Source organism: Harpegnathos saltator, unplaced genomic scaffold (genome assembly GCF_003227715.2).
Source record: "Harpegnathos saltator strain DR-91 unplaced genomic scaffold, Hsal_v8.6 scaffold650, whole genome shotgun sequence".
In the NCBI taxonomy this organism is placed as follows: Eukaryota; Metazoa; Arthropoda; class Insecta; order Hymenoptera; family Formicidae; genus Harpegnathos; species Harpegnathos saltator.
Window position 1 is genome coordinate 166,765 of NW_020230483.1, and position 22,888 is coordinate 189,652.

At 34.9% G+C, this 22,888-nt stretch overlaps 3 protein-coding genes across 13 annotated transcripts; 2 read left to right on the forward strand and 1 right to left on the reverse strand.

The window, feature by feature from the left end:
- Positions 1 to 126: 126 nt before the first annotated feature.
- Positions 127 to 5,652, reverse strand: Hcs (holocarboxylase synthetase-like protein). Of its 2 annotated transcripts, XM_011148233.3 has the most exons (17): positions 5,567 to 5,652; positions 4,857 to 5,064; positions 4,501 to 4,646; positions 4,233 to 4,400; positions 3,967 to 4,123; positions 3,814 to 3,879; positions 3,498 to 3,710; positions 3,136 to 3,418; positions 2,905 to 3,027; positions 2,436 to 2,762; positions 1,939 to 2,290; positions 1,616 to 1,804; positions 1,326 to 1,458; positions 1,103 to 1,263; positions 827 to 941; positions 530 to 746; positions 127 to 453 (listed from the first exon to the last, which is right to left on the reverse strand). In XM_011148233.3, exons 2-17 carry the CDS (start codon positions 5,011 to 5,013, stop codon positions 282 to 284), a joined length of 2,979 nt encoding a protein of 992 aa, XP_011146535.1. In that variant the 5' UTR covers positions 5,014 to 5,064; positions 5,567 to 5,652; the 3' UTR covers positions 127 to 281. The 2 variants fall into 2 exon arrangements, with proteins under 2 accessions (XP_011146535.1, XP_025160609.1); XM_025304824.1 differs by lacking the exons at positions 3,967 to 4,123; positions 4,233 to 4,400; positions 4,857 to 5,064; positions 5,567 to 5,652 and having other exon boundaries at positions 282 to 453; positions 4,501 to 4,644.
- A 184-nt stretch (positions 5,653 to 5,836) lies between these two features.
- On the forward strand, positions 5,837 to 11,584 carry ClC-c (chloride channel protein 3). 2 transcript variants are annotated; one of them, XM_011148234.3, is made up of 11 exons: positions 5,837 to 6,057; positions 6,787 to 6,899; positions 7,150 to 7,324; positions 8,402 to 8,751; positions 8,898 to 9,059; positions 9,182 to 9,469; positions 9,621 to 9,803; positions 9,892 to 10,106; positions 10,316 to 10,876; positions 11,007 to 11,384; positions 11,465 to 11,584. In XM_011148234.3, exons 2-11 carry the CDS (start codon positions 6,801 to 6,803, stop codon positions 11,553 to 11,555), a joined length of 2,502 nt encoding a protein of 833 aa, XP_011146536.1. In that variant the 5' UTR covers positions 5,837 to 6,057; positions 6,787 to 6,800; the 3' UTR covers positions 11,556 to 11,584. The 2 variants fall into 2 exon arrangements, with proteins under 2 accessions (XP_011146536.1, XP_011146537.1); XM_011148235.3 differs by lacking the exons at positions 5,837 to 6,057; positions 6,787 to 6,899 and adding an exon at positions 7,560 to 7,677 and having other exon boundaries at positions 7,154 to 7,324.
- A 1,631-nt stretch (positions 11,585 to 13,215) lies between these two features.
- Coq5 (ubiquinone biosynthesis protein COQ3, mitochondrial) lies at positions 13,216 to 19,834 on the forward strand. Of its 9 annotated transcripts, XM_025304832.1 has the most exons (9): positions 13,216 to 13,473; positions 13,627 to 14,039; positions 14,111 to 14,199; positions 14,279 to 14,402; positions 14,628 to 14,759; positions 14,852 to 14,995; positions 15,059 to 15,209; positions 15,456 to 15,934; positions 16,182 to 16,585. In XM_025304832.1, the coding sequence occupies exons 1-5, from the start codon at positions 13,290 to 13,292 to the stop codon at positions 14,715 to 14,717; spliced, it is 900 nt and encodes a 299-aa protein (XP_025160617.1). In that variant the 5' UTR covers positions 13,216 to 13,289; the 3' UTR covers positions 14,718 to 14,759; positions 14,852 to 14,995; positions 15,059 to 15,209; positions 15,456 to 15,934; positions 16,182 to 16,585. The 9 variants fall into 9 exon arrangements, with proteins under 9 accessions (XP_025160617.1, XP_025160612.1, XP_025160616.1 ...); XM_025304827.1 differs by adding an exon at positions 19,574 to 19,834 and having other exon boundaries at positions 14,852 to 15,934; positions 16,182 to 16,399; XM_025304831.1 differs by having other exon boundaries at positions 14,852 to 15,721; positions 15,802 to 15,934; positions 16,182 to 16,586.
- The last annotated feature ends 3,054 nt before the right edge of the window (positions 19,835 to 22,888 follow it).

Sequence of the window (22,888 nt, forward strand, 5' to 3'; positions counted from 1 at the left end):
ATTATAATATATTGTTTATAAAAATATACTAATATAATATAAAATATAATATAAAATATATTTAATGATAAATAATATACATTGTAACAAATAAATATAAATTTTCATAATAAATTTAAAGTACGTGTATATTTGAAAAACTATTCTTATGAATAAATTTTATTTGACACTGATAGAGATTCATTATCAACAACAATTAATAATAAGCACAATATAATTAACATTAATAACATTAATTATAACACAACATTAATAACTGATCACAAATGTCATGGTGGACTCTATTTCGGTATTATTAGTCCCTTGAGAAGATCGAATGTATTTCCATCCGGGTGCAGGAAAAATTTGTTACCTTTGTCATCTTCTACTAATAGATATCCAAAATCATCGATACCTTTAATCGTAACATTTTCAGATTCTCCGTTTCGTTTTACCACTGTTACATTGGAATTCCTAAAAACATATACGTTATATGAATATTTTAAGGAAGAATATTAACATTCAATTAACATTAAAGATGTCTACTTACTCGTGCAACCAGTACTTATAATAAAGTTCATAGAAGAACTTTGTATCTTCTGGGTATATAGTTTTATCTATCAAGTATTCAATGCAATTAAATATCTCAGCTATGAATTCTTCGTACGAAATCGTTTGCAAATTTGTACCATGCTTCTGATTATAATCTTCAATTATATTGTTAATGCACAATGTTGGCTTGCTGTTAAAGAGATTTATACCAGTACCTAAAATATATTAATCACATTTGAATAAATAGAATTATTTATAAAAAAAGCTTATGCTATTTCTAATTATTCTCACATACCGATATCGCAAATACAATTTGTACCGTCTATTTTAGTTTTTATCAACAGGCCGCCGATCTTCGTCGAATTACCGACATATATATCATTAGGCCATTTCAGTCTGAGATCAATGTTCTAAGAAAAACAAGAATAAATTGATCTCACTATATCAGTTGTTATTTATTACTAATTTCATAAAATCAGTAATTATTATTTATTAATTTCATAAAATAACACACAGAAAGTTTTACATATTTTTAAATAGAATCATAGTAGCAGTAAGAGTACATGAATACCTCATATCCTGGTTTTGATCTGATAGTGTGCACCATTGCTACAGCAATGTAATGCTGAAGTATTGAAATATGACTTCCTATGACTGAATTCACGTTAAAATGCATTTGTAACGTAAACATAGCACAACCAATCGGACTGAGCCATATATTTTGGCTTCGACCTAAAAGTAATAGTCATTATAAACTCTTTTGTATGTGTGTAGTAAAAAAATGAATATTTCACCTTCGCCTTTGGTTTGCTGTCGTGGAATAACTGCCAGTCCATGTTCCAACAAGGTACAGTCAGTTACATGCATAGACGATGTTAAGACGTCCGCATAAATTACCAAGCGACCTAGTTTCTTTGTATCGAGCCTCTGAAATGAAATTTAATTTTTATAAAATAAAATTCTAAGTACTACACATTTTCCTATCATAATTCACTGTATGTAATTTATATATATATGCCTCTAAATGTGTCTTATTTATTGAAATTATTGTTATTTCGAATGTCTGGAGAAAATAAAGATTCACCTCGAAATATTTTGTAGTGGAAAAATTGTCTGGGCAACCATGTATTAAAATAGGAAGGCAGGAGGCTGATGGAGCAATTCTTTGCAATTCATTATATTTTGAGCAAAACTGAATGCTTAATTGCGACATCTTCAATAAATCATATGGTTGCATCTTTGATTTTAGTTTCTTAAGTACTTCTATCTTTTCCTGTAAACATGTATAACAATATATTTTAACGTTTATAATGTGTATGGTAAATCACAACTTTTAAACATTTATTACATACTAATCATTTATTGTTATGATGCACATAATATGATAGTAATTATATATTCATATACCTCATATCTTCCTAAGAAATATGCCGGAGTGTATGTTGCAACTGCTTTAGCGTGACTTCTTATTTCCATTTCTAAATGCGTGCTTAGCAGATCACTGATTATTTCCAAACGCGCAGCGTTACTCTCTTTGAGAGCTTTGAATTTATCTTCCTCATATTCGTATTGTGTTGGATCTACTTCTAAATGAATTTGAGAGAAGACCACTTTACCACCACTGCTTGCCAGAGTTGCAAGTAATATACTCGGATTATGCCATGTTTCTTCTGTGCCCAATACTTTTACATTAAACGAATGTAAATTTCCTCTTTTATCCTTAACACTAGTCGAAGCCGGAGGATTCAATCCAGGCGTTCTGTAAAATTGTTTTAGTTATAACATTTACTTCTTGCCTGAATATTATTTTACATGCATTTGTCTTATTACTTTATATATTCATTATTTTATTCCTTAATTATTTATTACTTGATCATTTTATTAAGACACAAAAGAAACATTACCTTGTATCTTCTTGATCTTGAGAGAAACGAGCTCGCACAGGGGATGCATGATAGCAAAATATATGATGCATCATACGCATATGCTTCCATTTACCATAGGAAAAATGAACGAGTTCACTCTCACGCACTTCTGCAGTTTTAAATGATGGCAACAAAGTGTGAAGCATATCGGAGCATAATGCCAGAAGTTTACCTCCATGTATAACATATTCAACGAGTTGAGTTTTGATTTCTGAATCGACATTTCCGCAAATAACGACTAAAGCAACTTGATCTATCCAAACATTGGAGCAAGCAGTTTCTCTCGACAATACATAGATAATATATCTGAAATATAAAGCCAATTTAGTTATGGTCAATAATTCGTAGAAAAAAAGTTCAATAAAAGAAAATTGTTTAACTTTATTTTATACGTTACATATCTTTCAAATTTATAAAAAAAGAAAATAAGTATAGGAAAACAACGTACCTATCAGGATCTAATACTTTTTCTAATATAGTCTTTACATTGTTGATTGCATCTGGACTATCTGCATAAACGACGACATTCGGTGGTTTAACCATTTTACTTGATTTCTTGTCTTCTTTCAATCTAAAATGTTGCAAATAAGCACGATTCATAAGTAGTTATTCATAAGTTATTATGTAAGTAGTTTCATAATATAAGGATATAAAAATTATGACGTAGTGCATCACTTACGTAAAAGGAGCCTTGAAATTTTTAGTTACTACAGTGGATTTGCTTTGGTACATATCTTTCATAGAAATTTCATTGTTGGTACTTGATAATATATTGTCTTTCTTCTTTGTAATATCATATGACTGAACTATTGTCGAATCACCTGATTCTTTTGTCATACTACTGGCAGCATGTACTTCTTTTGAAGTGATACTTGTATTAACTGGAGGCTCTAGATTATGTTCTTTTATATTATCAGCAGCTGATTTTAGATGAGATGCTTGTGATGTTTCAGAGAGAGTTTCTGTAAGTAATAAAAATTTAATCATATATTTCCATATTTCTTTTTTATAATCAAAAGATTTTGCACAAGATAGATTTACCATTTCCAGTATCATCCATCAATTCTTTTATGGAATCTATAGAAGTAGCTGACAATGTTATTTTAGCATCTGTTTCTTGATTCTGTGGATATATAATATAGTCAGCAATCTTCTGAGGTTTTTGTTCCTTGCTAGCTTCTTGAGCTGCTGTACTTAATGCCATTAATTTCTCAACATAAATATCCCAATCTATCTGCATTATGCTTGTTACATCTGCACCAAAATATATAACATATTTTTAGTATGTTATAAAATATAGTAAAGGATAACAATTTTCTAGCTCAGATTACAACAAAAGCATATCAATACAACTCACTTGCAATTAATGGTGAACTTGAATCTTCTATGTCATAAGTACATGGTTTCCCTGACACTGCTACAGCTAAAAAGATAAAACTGAGTTAATTAAATAAAAAGTTTAAATTGTTGAGCAAAGTATTATATTTTTTAGTGTAATAATGATCTGTACATTGTATGTATGTGAAGGATACCCTATTATTAATATAATGTTGTTCATCCATGATCGTGATCATAAAGTTTGTAGTATGATCAATATCTGTTTCTAAGATAAAATCAATGCTATCTGGATTTGCTGTCCATGCTGTGATCAGACCATAATCTTCAAGCTATGAAATAATGTCCCATGGTAAGTAGGATTATTTGGAAAATAATAGTCATATTATTTATATAATTATGTAATACAAATATTAACAAATAAAAATTTGGCTATTATACTTTTGCAGCAATTGTTGAAGCCTGAACTCCATGTGTTCCAAAAGCAGCTTTGACAAGAACGTGCATATTATCAGATGCATTAAAAATTTGACGACTATTATTCTCATAAAAAGGAAACAACAACTTCCCACAAGGATAGGCCAACCAGCTTGATGTGCCAATTTGTTGCTTATAAAATATTAGTCATGTTTCAATTAGTCATTATTAGTCATGACACTCCATATTTATAGATGTATTTGATAAAATATTTATATGATATTATACATACCTGAGGCCATAGAGTATATAATTTTATATTTCCTTCTTGAAACAGTAATTCTCTGCATTTAGGTACATTAATAAAATATTTTTCATATACTAAAGGATTTAAACTGTTATCATGCAGTACACTCTGTGTTCCTTCCTTTGATACATCTTTGAACAAACAAAAATGATACATAATGTCACACCTGTATATGAAAAACTATATTTATAAAATTCTATATATATGTACATGTTGAACTATATCAGTTTAACTATTCATAGATTCTATTGTTAAATAAAAAATTATCAGTAACTTGTACAATCAAATAAAATTAATTATAATCTATTACATATAAATATATGTGTATATGTATATAATACCTTCAACTGTTGAGGATATATATTTAGGTAACTTAGAATAGAGTAAAATAGAAGAAACATATTCCTTTTCAAAAATAATATTAAAATATTTTTGCAAAAATGACGTTGTCCGTGCTTTCATGAATGTTGCTATCATGTAAAAAATTGTTAAGAACATCCTTATCCTGCCTTATTGAAAAATCCTTACCACAGTCTTTAATTCTGAAAACTAATAAATATTTTATATAAAAATATGCAATATAAATGATACTTTAGAACATATCAATTATTTTTATAACTGCTTAAGAAAAATTTTAGCTTATCAATTAAATATATAAATATATATATATAAATTCATTTTAATTTAATAACAAAATCATTTCATTATAAATATTATAATTGAAATTAAAATTGTATGTGAGTATGTACATACATACTATAACATTAAACATAAATTTTTTTAAACACATCATGCTATTGCAATAATGATATTATAAAAGATGATATTATTTATCACATATTTTTGTATAGAAAGATATTCTATCTTTTTTCTTGAATACATAATATTTACGTAAATCGACAGCACGTAATGCAAGTAATAAACGGTTAATTTTCTTTTTGCGTGTATATACAAGTGATATAGAAAAATACCAGTATTTTATAAAAGTTATGACATAATACTGTCAAAGTGAATTATGATCGCAAATTCGAACAGGTTTATTCCTACATACCATAAACTTGGAACACCGCGTTTCGGTCTTGGTCTTTAGGAATTAAGGTAAAGCGCAGGAGCAATATTGAAGTTCTATAAAGGCTAAAAGTATATTCACACTGTTCTCGATGGCCAGTGCGTGATCCAATAGCAGAATTCGCTTTCTAGAAATAAAAATGTCGTCCGTTAAAGTTTCTAGAAAATAAATTTTCTTATTGGATATCAAAACATTGTAGGTACATTCACAAACAGAACGTTTGCAGCACTAAATGAAATGAATTTCTCATAATGGAGGAAAACCAGCTGTGCCCCTTCCAGTATATGTTAGAAGGGATTCGTTCATCTATCAAATACAGTTCAGTTCGATGAAGTCACATATATATATTTTCGCGAAACTGTCAATTTAATCTGATATAGTTAAACCTACAACTGAAGGACATTGCACACGCATATATGATATGGTGATCATCTCTTATCAATGATAAACAAGAACATTTTTTCTTAAAAATGGTGAGTTGACGAGTTCTTTATTGCATATCACGTAAATTGCAAAAGTAACCTCACACGAATGATAAAATATTACTCGACGAAGAAGATTGAGAAATAAGTTACGGAATATATGCATAATTTTCGGTTTTGTTGAAACATGTGAATATGTTTTCTAATTTTACTCAGTGAAAAAAGATTTGCAATATTCAATTTAAAGTTGAAAAGTTTTCATATAGTGCTGGCTAATCATGCGTATCATTTTATTAGACTTTGCCTTGAAAAAACTATGTGAATTATTTACGACATTATCTTATCTATATTGTCAGTCTGGCATGCATCATGTGTAACCAAATTATCAAAGTTTTAATAAATTTTCTTCTGCGCAAGAAGATGCAAAAAGGCCAATCATTGGAATAAATACAAAAGGAAACAATATATTTATAAAAACATATTCTGTGCTACATATGTAAATGTGCAATATACTCCTGTAATATAGAATAGATAAAGTATTATCTCCCTCATAAATGTCATTCTAATTATATCATATAGCACATTCACTAACATACATAAAGAGGATTATAGCAAAGCCGATTAAATGAGATATTAATGGTGTGTCTTGAGAGACATATTCAGTACTATGTAGCATATTGTAGCTCTTAGTTCTCAGTTTCTTTAGTGCAGTACATTTTGTATAACAAGCTGATATTATCTTAAATACTACAAAATAATATTTTACTTATATAAAATTAGATTATCATGATGCAATGGAGAAGTTTCCACTGAAGGGTACAGCATCTTTAAATTCTGCAATCCCTCATTCAAGTTCAAATGCTATTACAACATATCACTCAGTTGATGCTAAGGTATAAATTTATATAAGTCTTGTTGTTGTGCATCTTGTTTTGTACATAGTGTACTATTGTACTGATACTAGTGTACTATTGTACTAGTGTACTATTGTACAATAGTACAATAGTACTAGTGTACTATTGTACTATTGTATTTGTACTGATCTAATTTAATGCCGAAATATTTTAGATACATATAACGGTAAGTTTAAAAAGAGATTTACATGCCTTATAGCTGTAAGTTGATAAAATTTGTAATTTTCAGAATATAAAGTATGGTGATACTACTAATACAGAAGATGTACGGTTACGAACTGGATCTGTAAAACGTGAGACAAATTTAAGTAGTGACGACGACATGTTGGACATCAATCATCATACATCTCATTCAGATAACATCTTGTCAGATTGTGTTCGCATCGATGATGCATCTTCCCATAGTAAGTATTTTATTATAAAATAATTACACTCACATTGCTCTATACTAAATAGTACTATGTACAGTTTTTATTTCTTTTTTTTAGCAAGCATTATAAAGAAGTATACACAAATTTTCACAAAACTAAATGTAATTCTATTTGTATAAATTTGCAATCAAATTTGGTAGTTTTATATTGGTTTGATAAATACCCTAGCTTTAAATATCATCATACATTATATTTCTTCCTGCTGAAGAAACTTTAGGGATGTCTGTTGATCCATCCATCTGGTCTGACGTCTATCCTGAGTGATACCAGTTAAACCATTGAAACAAATTTCTTAGCACTCACAGCATGTCATAGTCACAAAATGTGTAAGTTAACACAAAAGTAATGCCAATTTAATTGATTAATGAGGAAAAAAAATAGAGAGACAAAATTATGATATTATAGTAAATATCTTGAGCCAATCTAATTATATATTAGATAAGATTATTATTTGTTCAATAATACTTACATTTTACTAAGAATAAGCAGAGTTTACTCTTATAGACCTGATTTCTGTCTCTTCAGCGGGACATAATACATACATGTTTGTTTTTTATCATCCATTATCTAAAACAAAATTTATCTTTAATGATAAGTATTCATCCAAGTATTTGTGTAATAAATTATTATTTTAGAAATTTATACAGTTTTAATTAAACGGTTAATTATATGTATATAAATATAAACAAAAGTGAGAGAAAAAGGTAAAGTAATGGCTAAGGTATTTTCTGTCCTGCTTTAAGGTTCTATTAACTGTCATGTATTGTATATATATATATATATATATATATATATACATATATATTGAATTCTAAGTGAATTACCATGAATCTTGCTGTAAAACATTTTTGCATAATAGTTTTTTTATAATATTCACATTGCTAGTACTGTGTATTTATGCGATCATTGGACATTTTTGGACATATTATTCAGTAAAATTTTATAAAGCTACCAAAATGCACTATATCAGCAACTCACACTCACATATATATACATACACGGTATTGAATTTATTCTCATTACAAAGTGGTTTGTTATTTATTTTACTAGTTTCAGTTGACTCTGACGATATACCCGGCATCGGGCAATACGATGACTTTCATACGATCGATTGGCAACGAGATATTGCACGAGATCGTATGCGACATCGATATATTGTAAAGAAGAAACATGATTCCATCTGGGGCTTAATAAAGGGAGCTCACGATGCGTGGTCTGGATGGCTGTGCGTTTTACTGGTCGGACTATTTACGGGCGTAGCGGCCGGTGTGATAGATATTGGCGCTTCCTGGATGACAGATCTCAAATTCGGTATCTGTCCGCAAGCCTTCTGGTTAAATAAAGAGCAATGTTGTTGGAGTTATAATGAGACTACGTTCGATGGTGGAAACTGTTCGCAGGTAAGTATACGATTTATCGATTATATATATATATATATATACACACATACACTACAGTCTACACACCTTTTAATATAATTCTGAAAGCTGTTCATTCTTAAATTGTATTTCTGTTCGATCTGATTAACGAGAAAATATTTTTGCAGTGGTGGACGTGGCCCGAAGTATTCAATCAATCAAAAGAGGGCGCAGGACCTTATACTATTTCATATTTATTTTATATAGCGTGGGCCCTTTTATTTGCATCACTTTCTGCATCTCTAGTGCGAATGTTTGCACCTTACGCTTGTGGTTCTGGTATACCCGAGGTAAATTTATTATATAAAATCTATCAGTTTATTTTTCATCAATTCATTTATACCTCATAATTTTTCTGTATCGCTAAATATATATATGTATATATATATATATTTTTTTTTCTTTTCTTTAGATAAAGACGATTTTAAGCGGTTTTATTATCCGCGGATATCTAGGTAAATGGACATTGATTATCAAATCAGTAGGTCTGATTCTTTCTGTATCAGCGGGCTTAAGCTTGGGAAAAGAAGGTCCTATGGTACATATTGCATGCTGTATAGGAAATATATTTTCATATCTATTCCCAAAATATGGTAGAAATGAAGCAAAGAAGAGAGAGATTCTGTCCGCCGCAGCTGCAGCAGGAGTTTCCGTCGCCTTCGGTGCTCCAATCGGTGGTGTTTTATTCAGCTTAGAAGAGGTATAATTTAGATAATTAAATGATGTAACAATTTTACTTCAAAATATTTTCAATATTTTACGATTAAAAATTATAAGTAAGATATATTACAGATTATATACTTTTAAAATTATATTATAAAAATTATATAGTTATTTTTGTTTCATTTTAGGTCAGCTATTACTTCCCATTGAAAACTTTATGGCGATCCTTCTTCTGTGCCCTGATAGCTGCCTTCGTGTTACGTTCCATTAATCCGTTTGGAAATGAACATTCAGTATTGTTTTATGTGGAATATAACAAACCTTGGATATTCTTTGAATTAATTCCTTTCGTAATGCTCGGAATAATTGGGGTGAGTAAATTTTTTTATAAAATTTCAAAACTGTTAAATTTATTGAGAATAAATGTTTAACGAATATTTTAACAAACATTTTCGACAGGGCGTAATAGCGACGTTATTTATCAAAGCGAACCTGTTTTGGTGTCGATATCGTAAAACTTCGAAATTGGGGCAATATCCCGTTACTGAAGTACTAATTGTAACAGTGGTAACAGCAGTGATAGGATATCCTAATCCATATACAAGGATGAGTACCAGTCAACTCATTTACTTATTGTTCAGCCAATGCGGTGTATCCAATGCGGATATGTTATGGTCAGTAAATACCACAAGAGGCAGTAATCTTTTTATATTTTTATCACATTTTTTATCACATAATTCTATGATATAATTATGGAGATAGATTGTAATCAAATTTTTAGTCTATTTAGTCGATTTAGTTTGTTCTAATGTAACGAGTATACATCGTAGTGAACTTATTGGAAATTATTAGAAAAGAAATATTTTACTTTCTGTCTCGACAGTGACTATAACAGGAATTTCACTGCTGTGAAATCTGCGATTGAGATTGCCGCAGCTGGGCCAGGGGTTTATAAAGCTATATGGCTACTTGTGCTGGCATTGATACTGAAACTTATCATGACGATATTCACGTTCGGCATGAAAGTACCGTGCGGCTTATTTATTCCATCCTTGTGTCTGGGAGCAATCATGGGTCGCATCGTGGGCATAGGAATGGAACAGCTTGCTTATAATTATCCTCACATATGGATGTTTAGTGAGGAATGTTCTACAGGTGTCGATTGTATTACACCGGGATTATACGCAATGGTCGGAGCTGCTGCCGTTTTAGGAGGTGTGACTAGAATGACAGTGTCTCTGGTTGTTATTATGTTCGAATTAACGGGTGGCGTACGATACATCGTACCTTTGATGGCCGCGGCCATGGCGAGTAAATGGGTCGGCGATGCTCTGGGAAAACAAGGCATTTATGATGCACATATTGGTTTAAATGGTTACCCATTTTTGGACAGTAAAGATGAATTTCAGCATACAACTCTGGCGGCGGATGTCATGCAACCTAAGTAAGCAAAGTGACGATATTTGTATGCACAATTGATGTGTACATATATTAGTATACATATATTAGTATAATTAGATTATTGAAGGAAGTGCATGCGATAAAAGTACACAACATTTTGATCAACTTTATAGGCGAAATGAGGCTCTTCATGTTCTTACCCAAGACTCCATGACAGTTGAAGACGTAGAGAACTTGCTTAAGGAAACTGAGCACAATGGTTTTCCTGTTATAGTTTCTAAGGAATCTCAATATCTCGTTGGTTTTGTTTTACGACGGGATCTAAATCTTGCTATCGCTAATGCCAAGAGGATGATTGAAGAAATTACCAGGCAATCATTGGTTATATTTACTAATGGAAACAATATTCAGAGCCATTCTCCTCCGCCTTTAAAGTTAAAGAAAATCTTAGATATGGCTCCTATCACTATCACAGATCAAACTCCTATGGAAACTGTAGTTGACATGTTTAGAAAATTGGGATTACGTCAAACTCTAGTTACTCATAATGGGTAAGTATGAATCATTTAAATTGATGTAGACTAACATATACTTTTTCATACTGATATTGAGATATTCATGTCTCTTGCAGGCGACTTCTAGGTGTAATCACGAAAAAAGATGTTTTAAGGCATGTCAAGCAACTAGATAATGAAGATCCGAATTCTGTTTTATTTAATTAAACATTATGCCATCGGATAACGTTGAATTATTAAATCGTGAGTTAGCATAATATAACGAGCTACACATATATGCAGAGATAATTTATATGGATTTAATTGAAACATATTTTATCTACTTCGTCGATCTATCTGCATATTTAAATTATGATATTATATGTAGTAAACAATAGGCTTAGATTATTCAATTTGTATATTTATCTTTGTTTGAATGAGAGAAGAGAGATAAATAGGAAATTTAAGATTCAACCTTATCTGGTCGTATACATATATCAACTGAATCTTATTTTTCTCAATTCAACTCAGTCTTATTTTACAGTCAATAATGGATTGATTGATTACATTGACACAATTTGCAATATATATAATTTACTACGTGTGCATTTTTTGCAAATTATAAACATTAAAACTATATATAGAATTATGTATAAATAGTATATATAATATTGTTAAGATATATATACAATTTTCTGAATGGCATTAAAATTATATAAATATACGTTATATGTAATATTCTTATATAATATTAAGTTAACGATAAATGTTCTATTGTACATATATTACAATACCTAAACATAATCTCCACACTCTCGTACATTTTAAATTAAATTTTGTAGTTATTTAAAGTGAAACTCTTGAAATATTCAAAAATTTCTTCCATTGAGTATTGAGTTTCGAGAATCATTCAAATATTGTACCAAATGGTATGCCACCTACTGGCATATCTGTAAAGTTGAAGACAAATATCGATTGATATTTATCCGTTTAGTAGCGGCACAATCTACGTTGACATCTATGAGGCATTCTATGCAGTTTTATGCACCGAAAGAGGTGGGGCAATGCATTAATTAGCGGTAAGTTGAATCAGGTCTATTCGTGTGACACGGATAGACCTAGCCAGCTATGTGCGTGCGTAGTAGGGGAAATTAGTAAAGAATCGTGGACACTGGCATCGTTAGTTCATATGCATGTTTGTACAGAGAGCGCTTCGCACTTGGCTCGGCTAAAAGCGGGCCCATGACCACTCTCTTGGTGTGTTCTTTGTAGCTGCACTGTTGAACTGGTGCAACCAGTGAGACAAATATAAGTTTTCTCATTCTAGCTTATTGCACCAGTTCAGCAGTGCAGCTACAAAAAACAGACCATCTTTCTTCTCTCTGCATTCATAGAGTGCGCAAGAAGAGAAACGGACTTTCATGTTCCTCATATATGTACATTATGCAAGTAACGGACGCACCCCTAGTGTCGTTAACTATGGTAGCCATCTTTAGTACTAGAATTCGTGGAGTCTTTTGTTGGCCCCCGAAGGCCGTTGGATGTGGTTTTGTCGTTACGAAACTGCACGTAATTTTTTTTGAATATTGAGGACTACGTGCACGTGGCCCCTGTTTGTACCATACTTCTTTGCAACATTCCTATTTTTATACTTTTCGTGAACAATGACGCGTAGAAGTTGGAGTAGAACTGCTCTGCTCGGAGCCATCTATTGGGTGCATTTAGTACTACAACCGCTCACTCAGCGCTCAATGAGCTTTTATGTTTGATTGGAATATTCCTTTAGATTTAAAAATATACACCAATCAGATGCAAGAGCTCACTTAGCGCTCAGTGAGCGGTTGTAGTACTGAATGCACCTATTGAATCATGAACCATGAACTAGAATTCGTGTTATTTTCATACATAAATCAGCTGATTCAGTCACTTGTTTTATTCACTTTTAACTCACTTGTGTACAATATGATGAGCTGTATACATGTTTCCACAAATTTAATAAGAAAAAGTCGAATATTGAATCGGCAAATAAAAGTAGTAACAATTAAACGTAATTGTTCAAAAATATCAAACGAGTCGTTAAAAGATGATGAGAAGACGACACATTTTGGTTTTCAAACGATCAAAGAGACTGAAAAAACAAAAGAAGGTAGATCTTTTTTTATGTTCATTAACTTTTATCTTTTTATACTAAAGTTCATTTTAAATTGATATATTTCTTAAAAAATTTTGTATAAAAACGCTATATATTTATATATTTATACTATAAGTCATCGCATATTTATTTTGACATTTCTTTTAGTGTACAATGTATTTCGAAATGTAGCCAATTCTTATGATAAAATGAATGATCTAATGAGCATAGGTATCCATCGTATTTGGAAAGATATCTTTATACAGGAATTAGGGCCAACTCATGGTACTCATCTCCTAGATTCTGCTGGTGGCACAGGTGATATCACATTTCGGTATATAAATTTTTTGAGAAATACTCCAAATTCACGTAATATACATAGTCATGTAACTGTATGTGATATAAATCAAAATATGTTAAATGTGGGACAAAAACGAGCGAATGAACTAGGCTTTTCTCAAGATAATAATTGCAGTATTACATGGAAACAGGAAGATGCAGAAAATCTTTCTTTTCCTGAAGATTCTTTTACTGCTTATACTATAGCATTTGGTATAAGAAATGTAACACATATTGAAAAGGTAAATATTATATCTAGATATTAAATATTTGTATTTTAAATATATTAATATTTAATAAATATGCATTACAGGTATTATCTGAGGCATATAGAGTCTTACAACCAGGTGGAAGATTTTTATGTTTAGAATTTAGTCAAGTTAATAATGAAGTTTTACAATGGTATGTGCTCTAAAATAATGAACGATTTAAAGATATAAGTTGAGTTATAAAGAGAAATTTTATCCAATATTTGTCTCAGGTTATATAATCAATATTCTTTTCAAATAATACCTGTGATGGGACAGCTAGTCACTGGACAGAGAGGAGCTTATCAATATCTTGTAGAAAGCATAAGAAAATTTCCAAAGCAAGAGGATTTTAAAGTACAGTATTATTTTATATCTATTTTATTATTTTCGTACAATCATAATTATGAATGTATGAATATTTTGCAAAGGCATAGTTTTGCTTTTTAATCACTTGTTATAAATGTTTTATAATTACCAAAAAACTTGTTATTCTTGTTATATATAAAAATTTGATGATATATTTTATTTTTATTTTTGGTTAGATTTAACCAAACTCAACTGTTTTTATTATATTTCTAGGATATGATCGAAACAGCAGGATTTAGAAATGTAACATATATGAATCTGACATGTGGTATGGTAGCTATTCATTCGGGATTTAAATTGTAAATAAAAAATTCCTTGTATGTTGGTACCAAAATGTGTAGTTTTGTAATTATTCTTAATATATTATATAGAAAAAATTATATATTATTTCTATTGTTTCAATTTGATTCTTGCGATTGAACTCTGTGATTCCGCAGAATGGCTGGAAACATTTCACTATCATGCATTTGGGCTGTTAGTTGTCCAAGTGTGAAATTCGCTTGCTTACTGCGTAATCGCTACGCCTGCAACCCGCATTGCGTAAGAATCGTGCGACTCTTCTTGGGTGCTTCGTACTTAAGGTGATGCGACGATGCCATCGCGATTTATGTTACTACGCATTACCCCATGGATTATTTCCGCAGATCTTCGTGTAATTCGTGCATGCAAAAGAGATATGCGAGTTGAAATTCAAGTTAAAAACGCGAATCAAGTTAACAGCGCATATTCACGGACGGCTGAAACTCTCAGGACTCGTCGTTTGTACTTCTTCGCATTCGAATTAAAATTTTGTACGTAAGTAATGCTATTCAATTTTTACGAGTTTTAACTTTAAATTGCGTTGGTATTGTAAGTGAACGACAACGAAATACACATGCGCAAAGACAGACTTTATTGTACATGTATTAAAGTTTCGGATAATTGAAGAGAAGACAGAAATAAATATTGGCACTTTCTTCAAAGAGATATATAACCGAATTTGCATTCTGTGTCAGGGATATCAGCTTCGTCATCATTTTTAATGATGCTATTGTGTCTCAGAAAGGCGGGTTGATGGATAGCGCAAAAATACAGAGCAGAAATATTAGTCATAAATTGATAGAGATGAAAGAGAGTGTATAACAGAAGGAAAGATAGAAAGAAGGAAGTTTCAACGGTGCTATTCTTCGTCAACAAATAAGAGACGACCTAGCGAGAGAAGGTGTCGTACCGCGCTAACGACAACGGATCGAAGGCCGAGGCAAAGGGGGATTCACTATACGTGGCGTAATATCTACATGCGTCATGCGGTGTGCTTTCTCTAGGAGGTGAAAATTCTTAACTTTCTTCGGCTATAGAAGCATTCCTCCTATAGTGCCAATGATGCTTGGCACCGCGCTTCCCACAGGTCTCCGGTACTCGTCGTCGTCGGTTCGCCTATTATTGATGAATCTCTTCCTTACTTCCCGGTGCCACTCGCCATCGTTACATCATTCATGATAGATCAGAGATAACTGCGTGATTCTGTAATTTCGTTCAGCGTGAGTTTGAATCTTTTCGAACACTTATGTACATGTTCTCCGAATATATTTGCGTAGTATTTTTACGGTAGAGATACAATATTTAGAGAGCTTGACATGAAAGCATATATATATATATATATATATATACACACACATATACACGTGGAGTTTTATGCTATTATATAAGTTACACATTGACGTTAAATGTTTTATTATATTCAAAGACATTTTTCTCCGTTTAAGAAGTTATATTTTGCGCATCTAGGTAATACGCGATCAGGATCATGAATCAGAAGATACCACCGCGTCGAAAGAAATTGTGCAGAATTGATTGTGCAGTCGCTTGTACCGGAACGAAGATGCGGAGTGGTGCAACAGCGGCAGCAGTCAACACCCAACAGCTTCTTGTACCGAGCGCATGTATCGATTTTCCTGACCTCGTCGACCGCACAAACCCCTTCCGGCTTGGATACTTCCTGGAAAGTACATAATGCTTGAATGCCGTTTCTTATGGTTTATTTATCTATCCGCTGGTGGTTTGGTATTAACATTGTTATATAATTGTTTCCCATGAGAAATTCTCCCGCTTTGTCTTTATGTATATTATATGTAAATACATTATTGGCACTTTACTTTTTCGATACTTCCGCTAAAAAATTAGTTAAAAAGAATTTGCTATTAAAAAACATTAAAATATAATTTATATTACATATGTGTGTATGTGTATGTGTGTGTGTGTACATATATATATATATATTGCGTTATGTGTGTTAAAAATAGCACATCTGTAGAATTTGATCTTAGTAATTAGCACCGCATAAAGTTGCCGTTGCGCACCAATTATTTCGCTCATTAAAGGACGAATCGCGTCGGCCGTTCCAGTATGCGATTACATCAACAGAAGCGAGAATTACACGGTGATTGCATCGATTAATCGACAGTAACAGAGCTCCACGGTATCGGGTTCTCCCACGAAATAGGATCGAGGCTTTTTCATTTCGTTAAGCTCACCGAATTTTTAGAAAACTTACATATAACCGGGAGAGACAGGTAATTTTCGCGCAGGAATTTTATCACGGAACAACATCTCGACGATTATCGTGTAGAACATGTTACAAAATTATCTGATGGGCAAAGTTATGTGGAACATGCGTAATGTGCGTACTATAGTTGGCCTGTCGGAAAAGCCGAGTCTTGATAACATCGATTATAACGTTGGTATGGATAAGCGTCCAAGTAATGATTGTGCGCTAACGACAACAGTATCGGAAAGAGGTGAAAGTGTAAAGGATACTCGTTGTACTCGGCATCTATTGTGTCTGTATGGGATTACAATTACAGGACGATTATCTATGCGGAAATCGACGTCGGATCGGTGAATCTCGGAGCGGATGAAAGGGACGTTCGAGAGAGAAAGAGAGAGAGAGAGAGAGAGAGAGAGAGAGAGAGAGAGAGAGAGAGAGAGAGAGAGAGAGAGAGACAGACAGACAGACAGAGACAGAGACAGACGGACGAAGAGGTTTCGCACGTTGCGTACGGAAATGCATAGTAGTATCGATATCAACGCGTGCGAGACGTTCGTATGCGGTGAAAGATGCGACAGGTGGGACGGGAGTTGGGGAACAGAGAATGCAAGCGAATCAAGAACGGCGGCGCGGTGTCCTCGGTTCGCTCTTGCTAGGCAAGACGGACGTAGCCGAGTAAGAGCGAAGGGGCATGTAATTAACTGCGTGAGGCACGAGGTGAATGGGAAAATCATATCTCGATTCGCTGGGTCCCGCGATTCGACCGGACGTCCCGAGGAGCGTGACGCCACATCGGTCGCGCAGCGTCGACCGCTCGGAGGTAGAAAGGTACGAAGGATTCTTCTCTGGTCAGCGAACAGCTGAGACTGCCCGCCGCGAATGATTCGCAAGCGAACGGAAAGGCACCTGCGAAGAATCCTCCTCTGTCTTATACTTAATGTTGTCAATATAAACCGGGTGGTTCCGAAATATGCCCGAAATAGAAAATCACGCGTAATGTACACGACACATTTTTTTTTATTGATATTAACATTGATATTAACAGTATATACTGAGAAAATACTATATTAGTCTGCCGAGCTAGAATATATTTATATTATTTCAAACATTTGAAGATAATATGGAGAAGTATTTTACGTATGATATAAATTTTAATAAATATAAATTATATGCATGTATATATGTATATATATATATATATATATATATATATATATATATATATGTGTGATTTTGTCTTTTATTTTTAATTTATAAACTAACCAGGCATTTAGATATTGACACCACTGTTTTGTATAGAGTAAATCTCAACGAGCGAATCTGTGAATATACGAAAGATCGTTTCGCGTAATTTGGTCTCCTCGGGGCGACGCTTTGCGTTAAAGCGAAGGAAAGTTTGCCGTGAATAAAGTCTTGCGCGAAACGTTATTTGTACATAACTCATTTGTCGGATGTCGCGCGCTGCATTTATCTGGAGCTGTATCTCTCGAGGTGCTAGTATTTCGCATATAACATAGTCAACTGTATCTGGAGACCGAAACCTTCGCCTAGTCCATCCGTTGCGCCGATATCTCTCTGCTGCACGAATGCGGGAACGTAGACGCTATACAGTCACATCGTCGTGGCGCGATCGAGCGCGATCGAGCGCGGGCTCACCCTATTTCGTTTTTATGTTCGTATTAGAGCCAACTCCAACGAGCTCTCGGCTCTCGTGATTACGTCTCGCAATAAATATTGCACAATGTTAATTTATATCCAGCGCAATGTGACGCGAGAAAAATCCAGTTCGCCGATTGTACGGGACTGCTCGGCTGCCGATCGGGAAACTTGACTATCGATTCCCATCCGCGCCATTACGTCATGTTCATTCGGCGCTGTTGATTCGTTCGTTACGCAAAGCCGATTACTTTTGCGCGCGACTGAAGGTGCACACGAACATATTGTTTCTAAGCGGACGCTATCCGCCGATCTCGGAAAAGATTTCACTGTCTCGAGTGTGCGACTGAGGCGATTCGACTTTAGCGTTTTGCCTCCGCGCGGCATAGAATTTATGAAAATGCCCCGCCATTATCATGTTCTAGCAGACGCAAGCGTATAATATGTAGTACAAAGTTACGTGTATACACGGTTGTTTCGTTGTTACATAACGGTCACGGAAAGAGGAACACGACGGCTGTTTCACATGTTTGCGCGACAAACGCGATGCATGTCGCGCGAGGGGTGTCTCTAATTTGTCCGCGATATAACGTGACGCAAATTGCGTCACGTTTGCATTTCACGCTGCCGGCTTTACGACTACACCGAATACACCCGCCGCGGTGTCGATGCTGTCTTACCATAAATTTCCATACATTCATGTCGCGCGGCGAGTTAAAATTCAATCGAAAAGAAGCGTGCAAACGAGACGAAAAACGGCCCCAATTATAATCGAATGACTCATTTGCGAACCGTTCTAAATTCATACTTTTAGAAAATATGAATTTTAAATTATACCGGCTCTGTTGAAAAGTTACGGGGGAGAAACCGTCGATTAAACCTATCGAGTTTATCGAGTTATATCCTTAAAAGTTATACGATGATCCAATCGATATAATTAGCGATCGTGTTATCTGAGATTCTTGTCTCTGCACAGATTCGCGTTCTCTGGAGCATGTTACTCGAGAATTGACACCGGCGACTCTCTCCCATGCTCGTCCTCGGCCTCGATGCCCGTTTCGGCCGATCGGATGATCCCCAGTGATCGAGGAGGATCTGAATTCGCAGGGTCGCAGCGAAGAGAAGGAGACGATGAAATGGCGAACCGGAATCGATGAACAAAGGGCAGATTCGTCGCTCCTGCTCCTGCTGCTTCCTCTTCGCCGGGAAAGTTTAATTCCTCTCGACCGAGAAAAGAAAAAGAAAAATAAACGAAAGAAGCTCCTTCGTCGGATATTCGGGTCAAATGGATTTCGAGTCCCTTCCTCTCTTTCTCTTTCTCTCTCTCTCTCTCTCTCTCTTGATCTCCTTTGGTCTTGCTCTCACGGCGGAGATACTGCTAGCAAATTTCCACACGAAGAAGGAAGAGACTTTCGGTTTCGCAACGAAGGCCGACGATAATTTGCGCCGGCCGAACATTAGATTCTCTCGTCAAAATATCTGCGTACAAGACGTCTCTGGTCGTTAACAAGTATCCGTTAGAAATTCGCGTCGGCACCCAGGTCTCTCGCGCAACGCAATCGAGAAATCTCTCCTTGTCCCATCGTTTACGCCAGGTCGATGTCTCGCTTCGTTCCCGCTTCAACCTGTTTTAAGACCGCCGTGAAATTAATTTAATGCAATTATTACATAGGCAGTATTGGGTCGTTTGTGCACGCCAAACGAGTTCGATTTTGGTCAAGTTCAATGTTAATGACGTGTTTTCAGCCTCGGAAAGTCAAAGTTCGCGTCTACGGCCGGCAAAATGATAGTCGATATTAATTATTTATGAGCAAAACGGAACCGTGGGAAAAAGTTTGCTCTGCGACATTTCTGCGTCCGCATGAGGTCGAATCTTTTCGGAATCGTTTTATTCAACTTCTTCCGAATTTCTCCTGTTGAACTTGAACTCGAACAGGAGCGTTCTATCTAGTTTCTGCGTGCTCGTATCGATTTCGTTATTATATCATTCTGAAATCGTCCTCTGAAATCGTGTAGCCTCCTTTCATTTCATATCTACCTACACGTATGTGTAGTTCGAGGCACACACTTGCGTGAGAGGAGAGGATACCGTCACCTAGCAAGGTTAAACTTTTCGTTCGCATGGTGCGTCCGAATTGGAGAACTCGTTTTGCTCGTGATCTACTTTTGTCCTGAGTAAACTCGTCGCGTGTACCATTGCGACGGAATGCGCGTTCATTGAGAAGGAATTTTTGAAAATTTCACACATTTTTGTACACGTGAAAAAGGAAAGACTTCGGAACCCATTAATTTTTCTCTCTTTTTCTCTTTATACCCTTATTCCTTTTTTGTCCATATGTCGTACGCAGCTGCGAACAAGAAGACACTTCCGAGGAATGCTGCAAACCGAAATTTTTTAAGTTCTTTTCTCTTCCTGCCCGTTCCTCGTTACTTCGCGTTGCGGAAGTGACCAATTCCATTGTTTCAACCTCCGCTGGCGGAAAGCATTTGGTTGCCGTGAATTACTTAGTCAATCGACGAAGAGTTCGCGGTTAAAAAAGAGTAAAATCAAGAGAAGATCCGTTTAAGGAGGAATTTACCTGCGTGAGGCGTCTACGTGATGTCAGTGTCGTTTCGAAGCTTACGGAATTTTCACGGCGATCAGTCACACATTCGTGACGATTCGGAAATTAGCATACTGAATTTCGGAATCGTTCTTAGCCTGTGGCACTGTGCGTGTCGCAAGACACGCGGGTCGAAGTATACGCAACGACAATGCTGAGATATGTATTTTCACGCTGTCATCTTCCTGCGAACAATTGCAAAATTAGAGAATTCGAATTCAATTAAATTCGCAGGGAGAATGTGTTTCGAGAATCACACGCGACGATATTCTCTTTTCCTTTTCCGCGTAAATTTATCTCCGGGAAGGATGAGACGCGCTGACAGGTGTCTTTTTACCGGCCACTAAAGAATTTTTTAAACGGCTGTTAACGGCACGTAACGCAGCATAATGATCGAACGGAATTGGTCCAGCTGTACATTTCGTACCAATTTCGTCACGCCCAAGTTAAAAGCCGTTAAAACCCAAGCGCGTGCCGGTATCACTTTCCAGACATCGAGACGACTCTTTTCGAAGATACATACACCGCATACACGCTAACCGGTGTGCACACGCTGATATGCGGCCACGTAGAGCCACATCGATTTTTCCCATGGGATTGGATAATCTGACGTTTAATATCCTAGTTATTGACATTCCTCTCGATTCCGACTCGGCTCTCGCGCGTTCCAGTCTGCCCTCCAGCGTCGTGCGAGTTTTCCACATGAGCAAATGTAGCTTCAGTGAACGGCTCGAATCTACCAAAATATTTGTTAACTATTTAAATGAATGAATAACACGTAGAATCAAGCGAATCACATTAAAGAGACAGATAAGGCGAGAGAGAGAGAGAGAGAGAGAGAGAGAGAGAGAGAGAGAGAGAGAGAGAGAGAGAGAGAGAGAGAGAGAGAGAGAGAGAGAGAGAGAGAGAGAGAGAGAGAGAGAGAAAGAGATAGTAAAAAGGTGGAACGTGCTTTTGTAAAAAATGACAGATATTCTCTATTTCGAAACGGTGTCTCTGTGTAAGATTGTAGATACGACTATTATATGTATCTCAAACTTGACGCCTTGTCCATTTAATTCCACCTGCCCGGATTCGAAATTAAAGGAGAGCAACGTTCTTGTGGGCGGACGTATATGCGAGAAGTTGTAGGCGGGTGTAAAGGACTAAAAGTTTTACTAAAAACAGGCACAGTGTCTAATTTGCAGATTGTATCTTGCACTTGAGTAATTTCTATCTAACAAAATATCTATATAAGCACCTCCTAAATGTCTAAGTTTATATGCGAAAGTTCTACAACTACTATACGACGTTGTTAACGGACTTATGAGATGCGGCAGTCAACGAAGTTAATCTGAATGCTTGCAGCACTCCATTTTACATAATGTAGACTCCATTTCGAAGATATCTTTCATCAAACTGCTGGGGCCTTTACATCCGCTTCGGACGATTCGTGAGTCGCGATGAAATTCAGCGTAGAATTTCACTTGCGATTTTACATGTTGTGCATAATACGCGAAAATACACAAAAGCGTCTCTACAGTACGCGATAGTAATTCGTCGAATATTTCATGGACGCGAGAGTACACGCGTAGGGTTCTCCTCCTGGATTTCATCGCGAATTACAGATCGCCCGGAGCGCGCATTTGTCAACAAAATAGCCGCGCGACACGCGTTAAAAGCCGCGGAGGAGATAAGTGTCCTGTGTG

Excerpts from the sequence above, each read along its gene's own strand:
- Coq5 (XM_025304827.1), top strand. The coding sequence starts at position 13,290 with ATGATGAGCTGTATACATGTTTCCACAAATTTAATAAGAAAAAGTCGA. Across the intron at positions 13,474-13,626 it reads GACTGAAAAAACAAAAGAAG|TGTACAATGTATTTCGAAAT; the intron begins GTAGATCTTTTT and ends CATTTCTTTTAG. Across the intron at positions 14,040-14,110 it reads ATGTAACACATATTGAAAAG|GTATTATCTGAGGCATATAG; the intron begins GTAAATATTATA and ends TATGCATTACAG.
- ClC-c (XM_011148234.3), top strand. The coding sequence starts at position 6,801 with ATGGAGAAGTTTCCACTGAAGGGTACAGCATCTTTAAATTCTGCAATC. Across the intron at positions 6,900-7,149 it reads ATCACTCAGTTGATGCTAAG|AATATAAAGTATGGTGATAC; the intron begins GTATAAATTTAT and ends TGTAATTTTCAG. Across the intron at positions 8,752-8,897 it reads ATGGTGGAAACTGTTCGCAG|TGGTGGACGTGGCCCGAAGT; the intron begins GTAAGTATACGA and ends ATATTTTTGCAG.
- Hcs (XM_011148233.3), bottom strand. The coding sequence starts at position 5,013 with ATGTTCTTAACAATTTTTTACATGATAGCAACATTCATGAAAGCACGG. Across the intron at positions 3,880-3,966 it reads ATCCTTCACATACATACAAT|CTGTAGCAGTGTCAGGGAAA; the intron begins GTACAGATCATT and ends TTATCTTTTTAG. Across the intron at positions 1,264-1,325 it reads ACAGCAAACCAAAGGCGAAG|GTCGAAGCCAAAATATATGG; the intron begins GTGAAATATTCA and ends TATTACTTTTAG.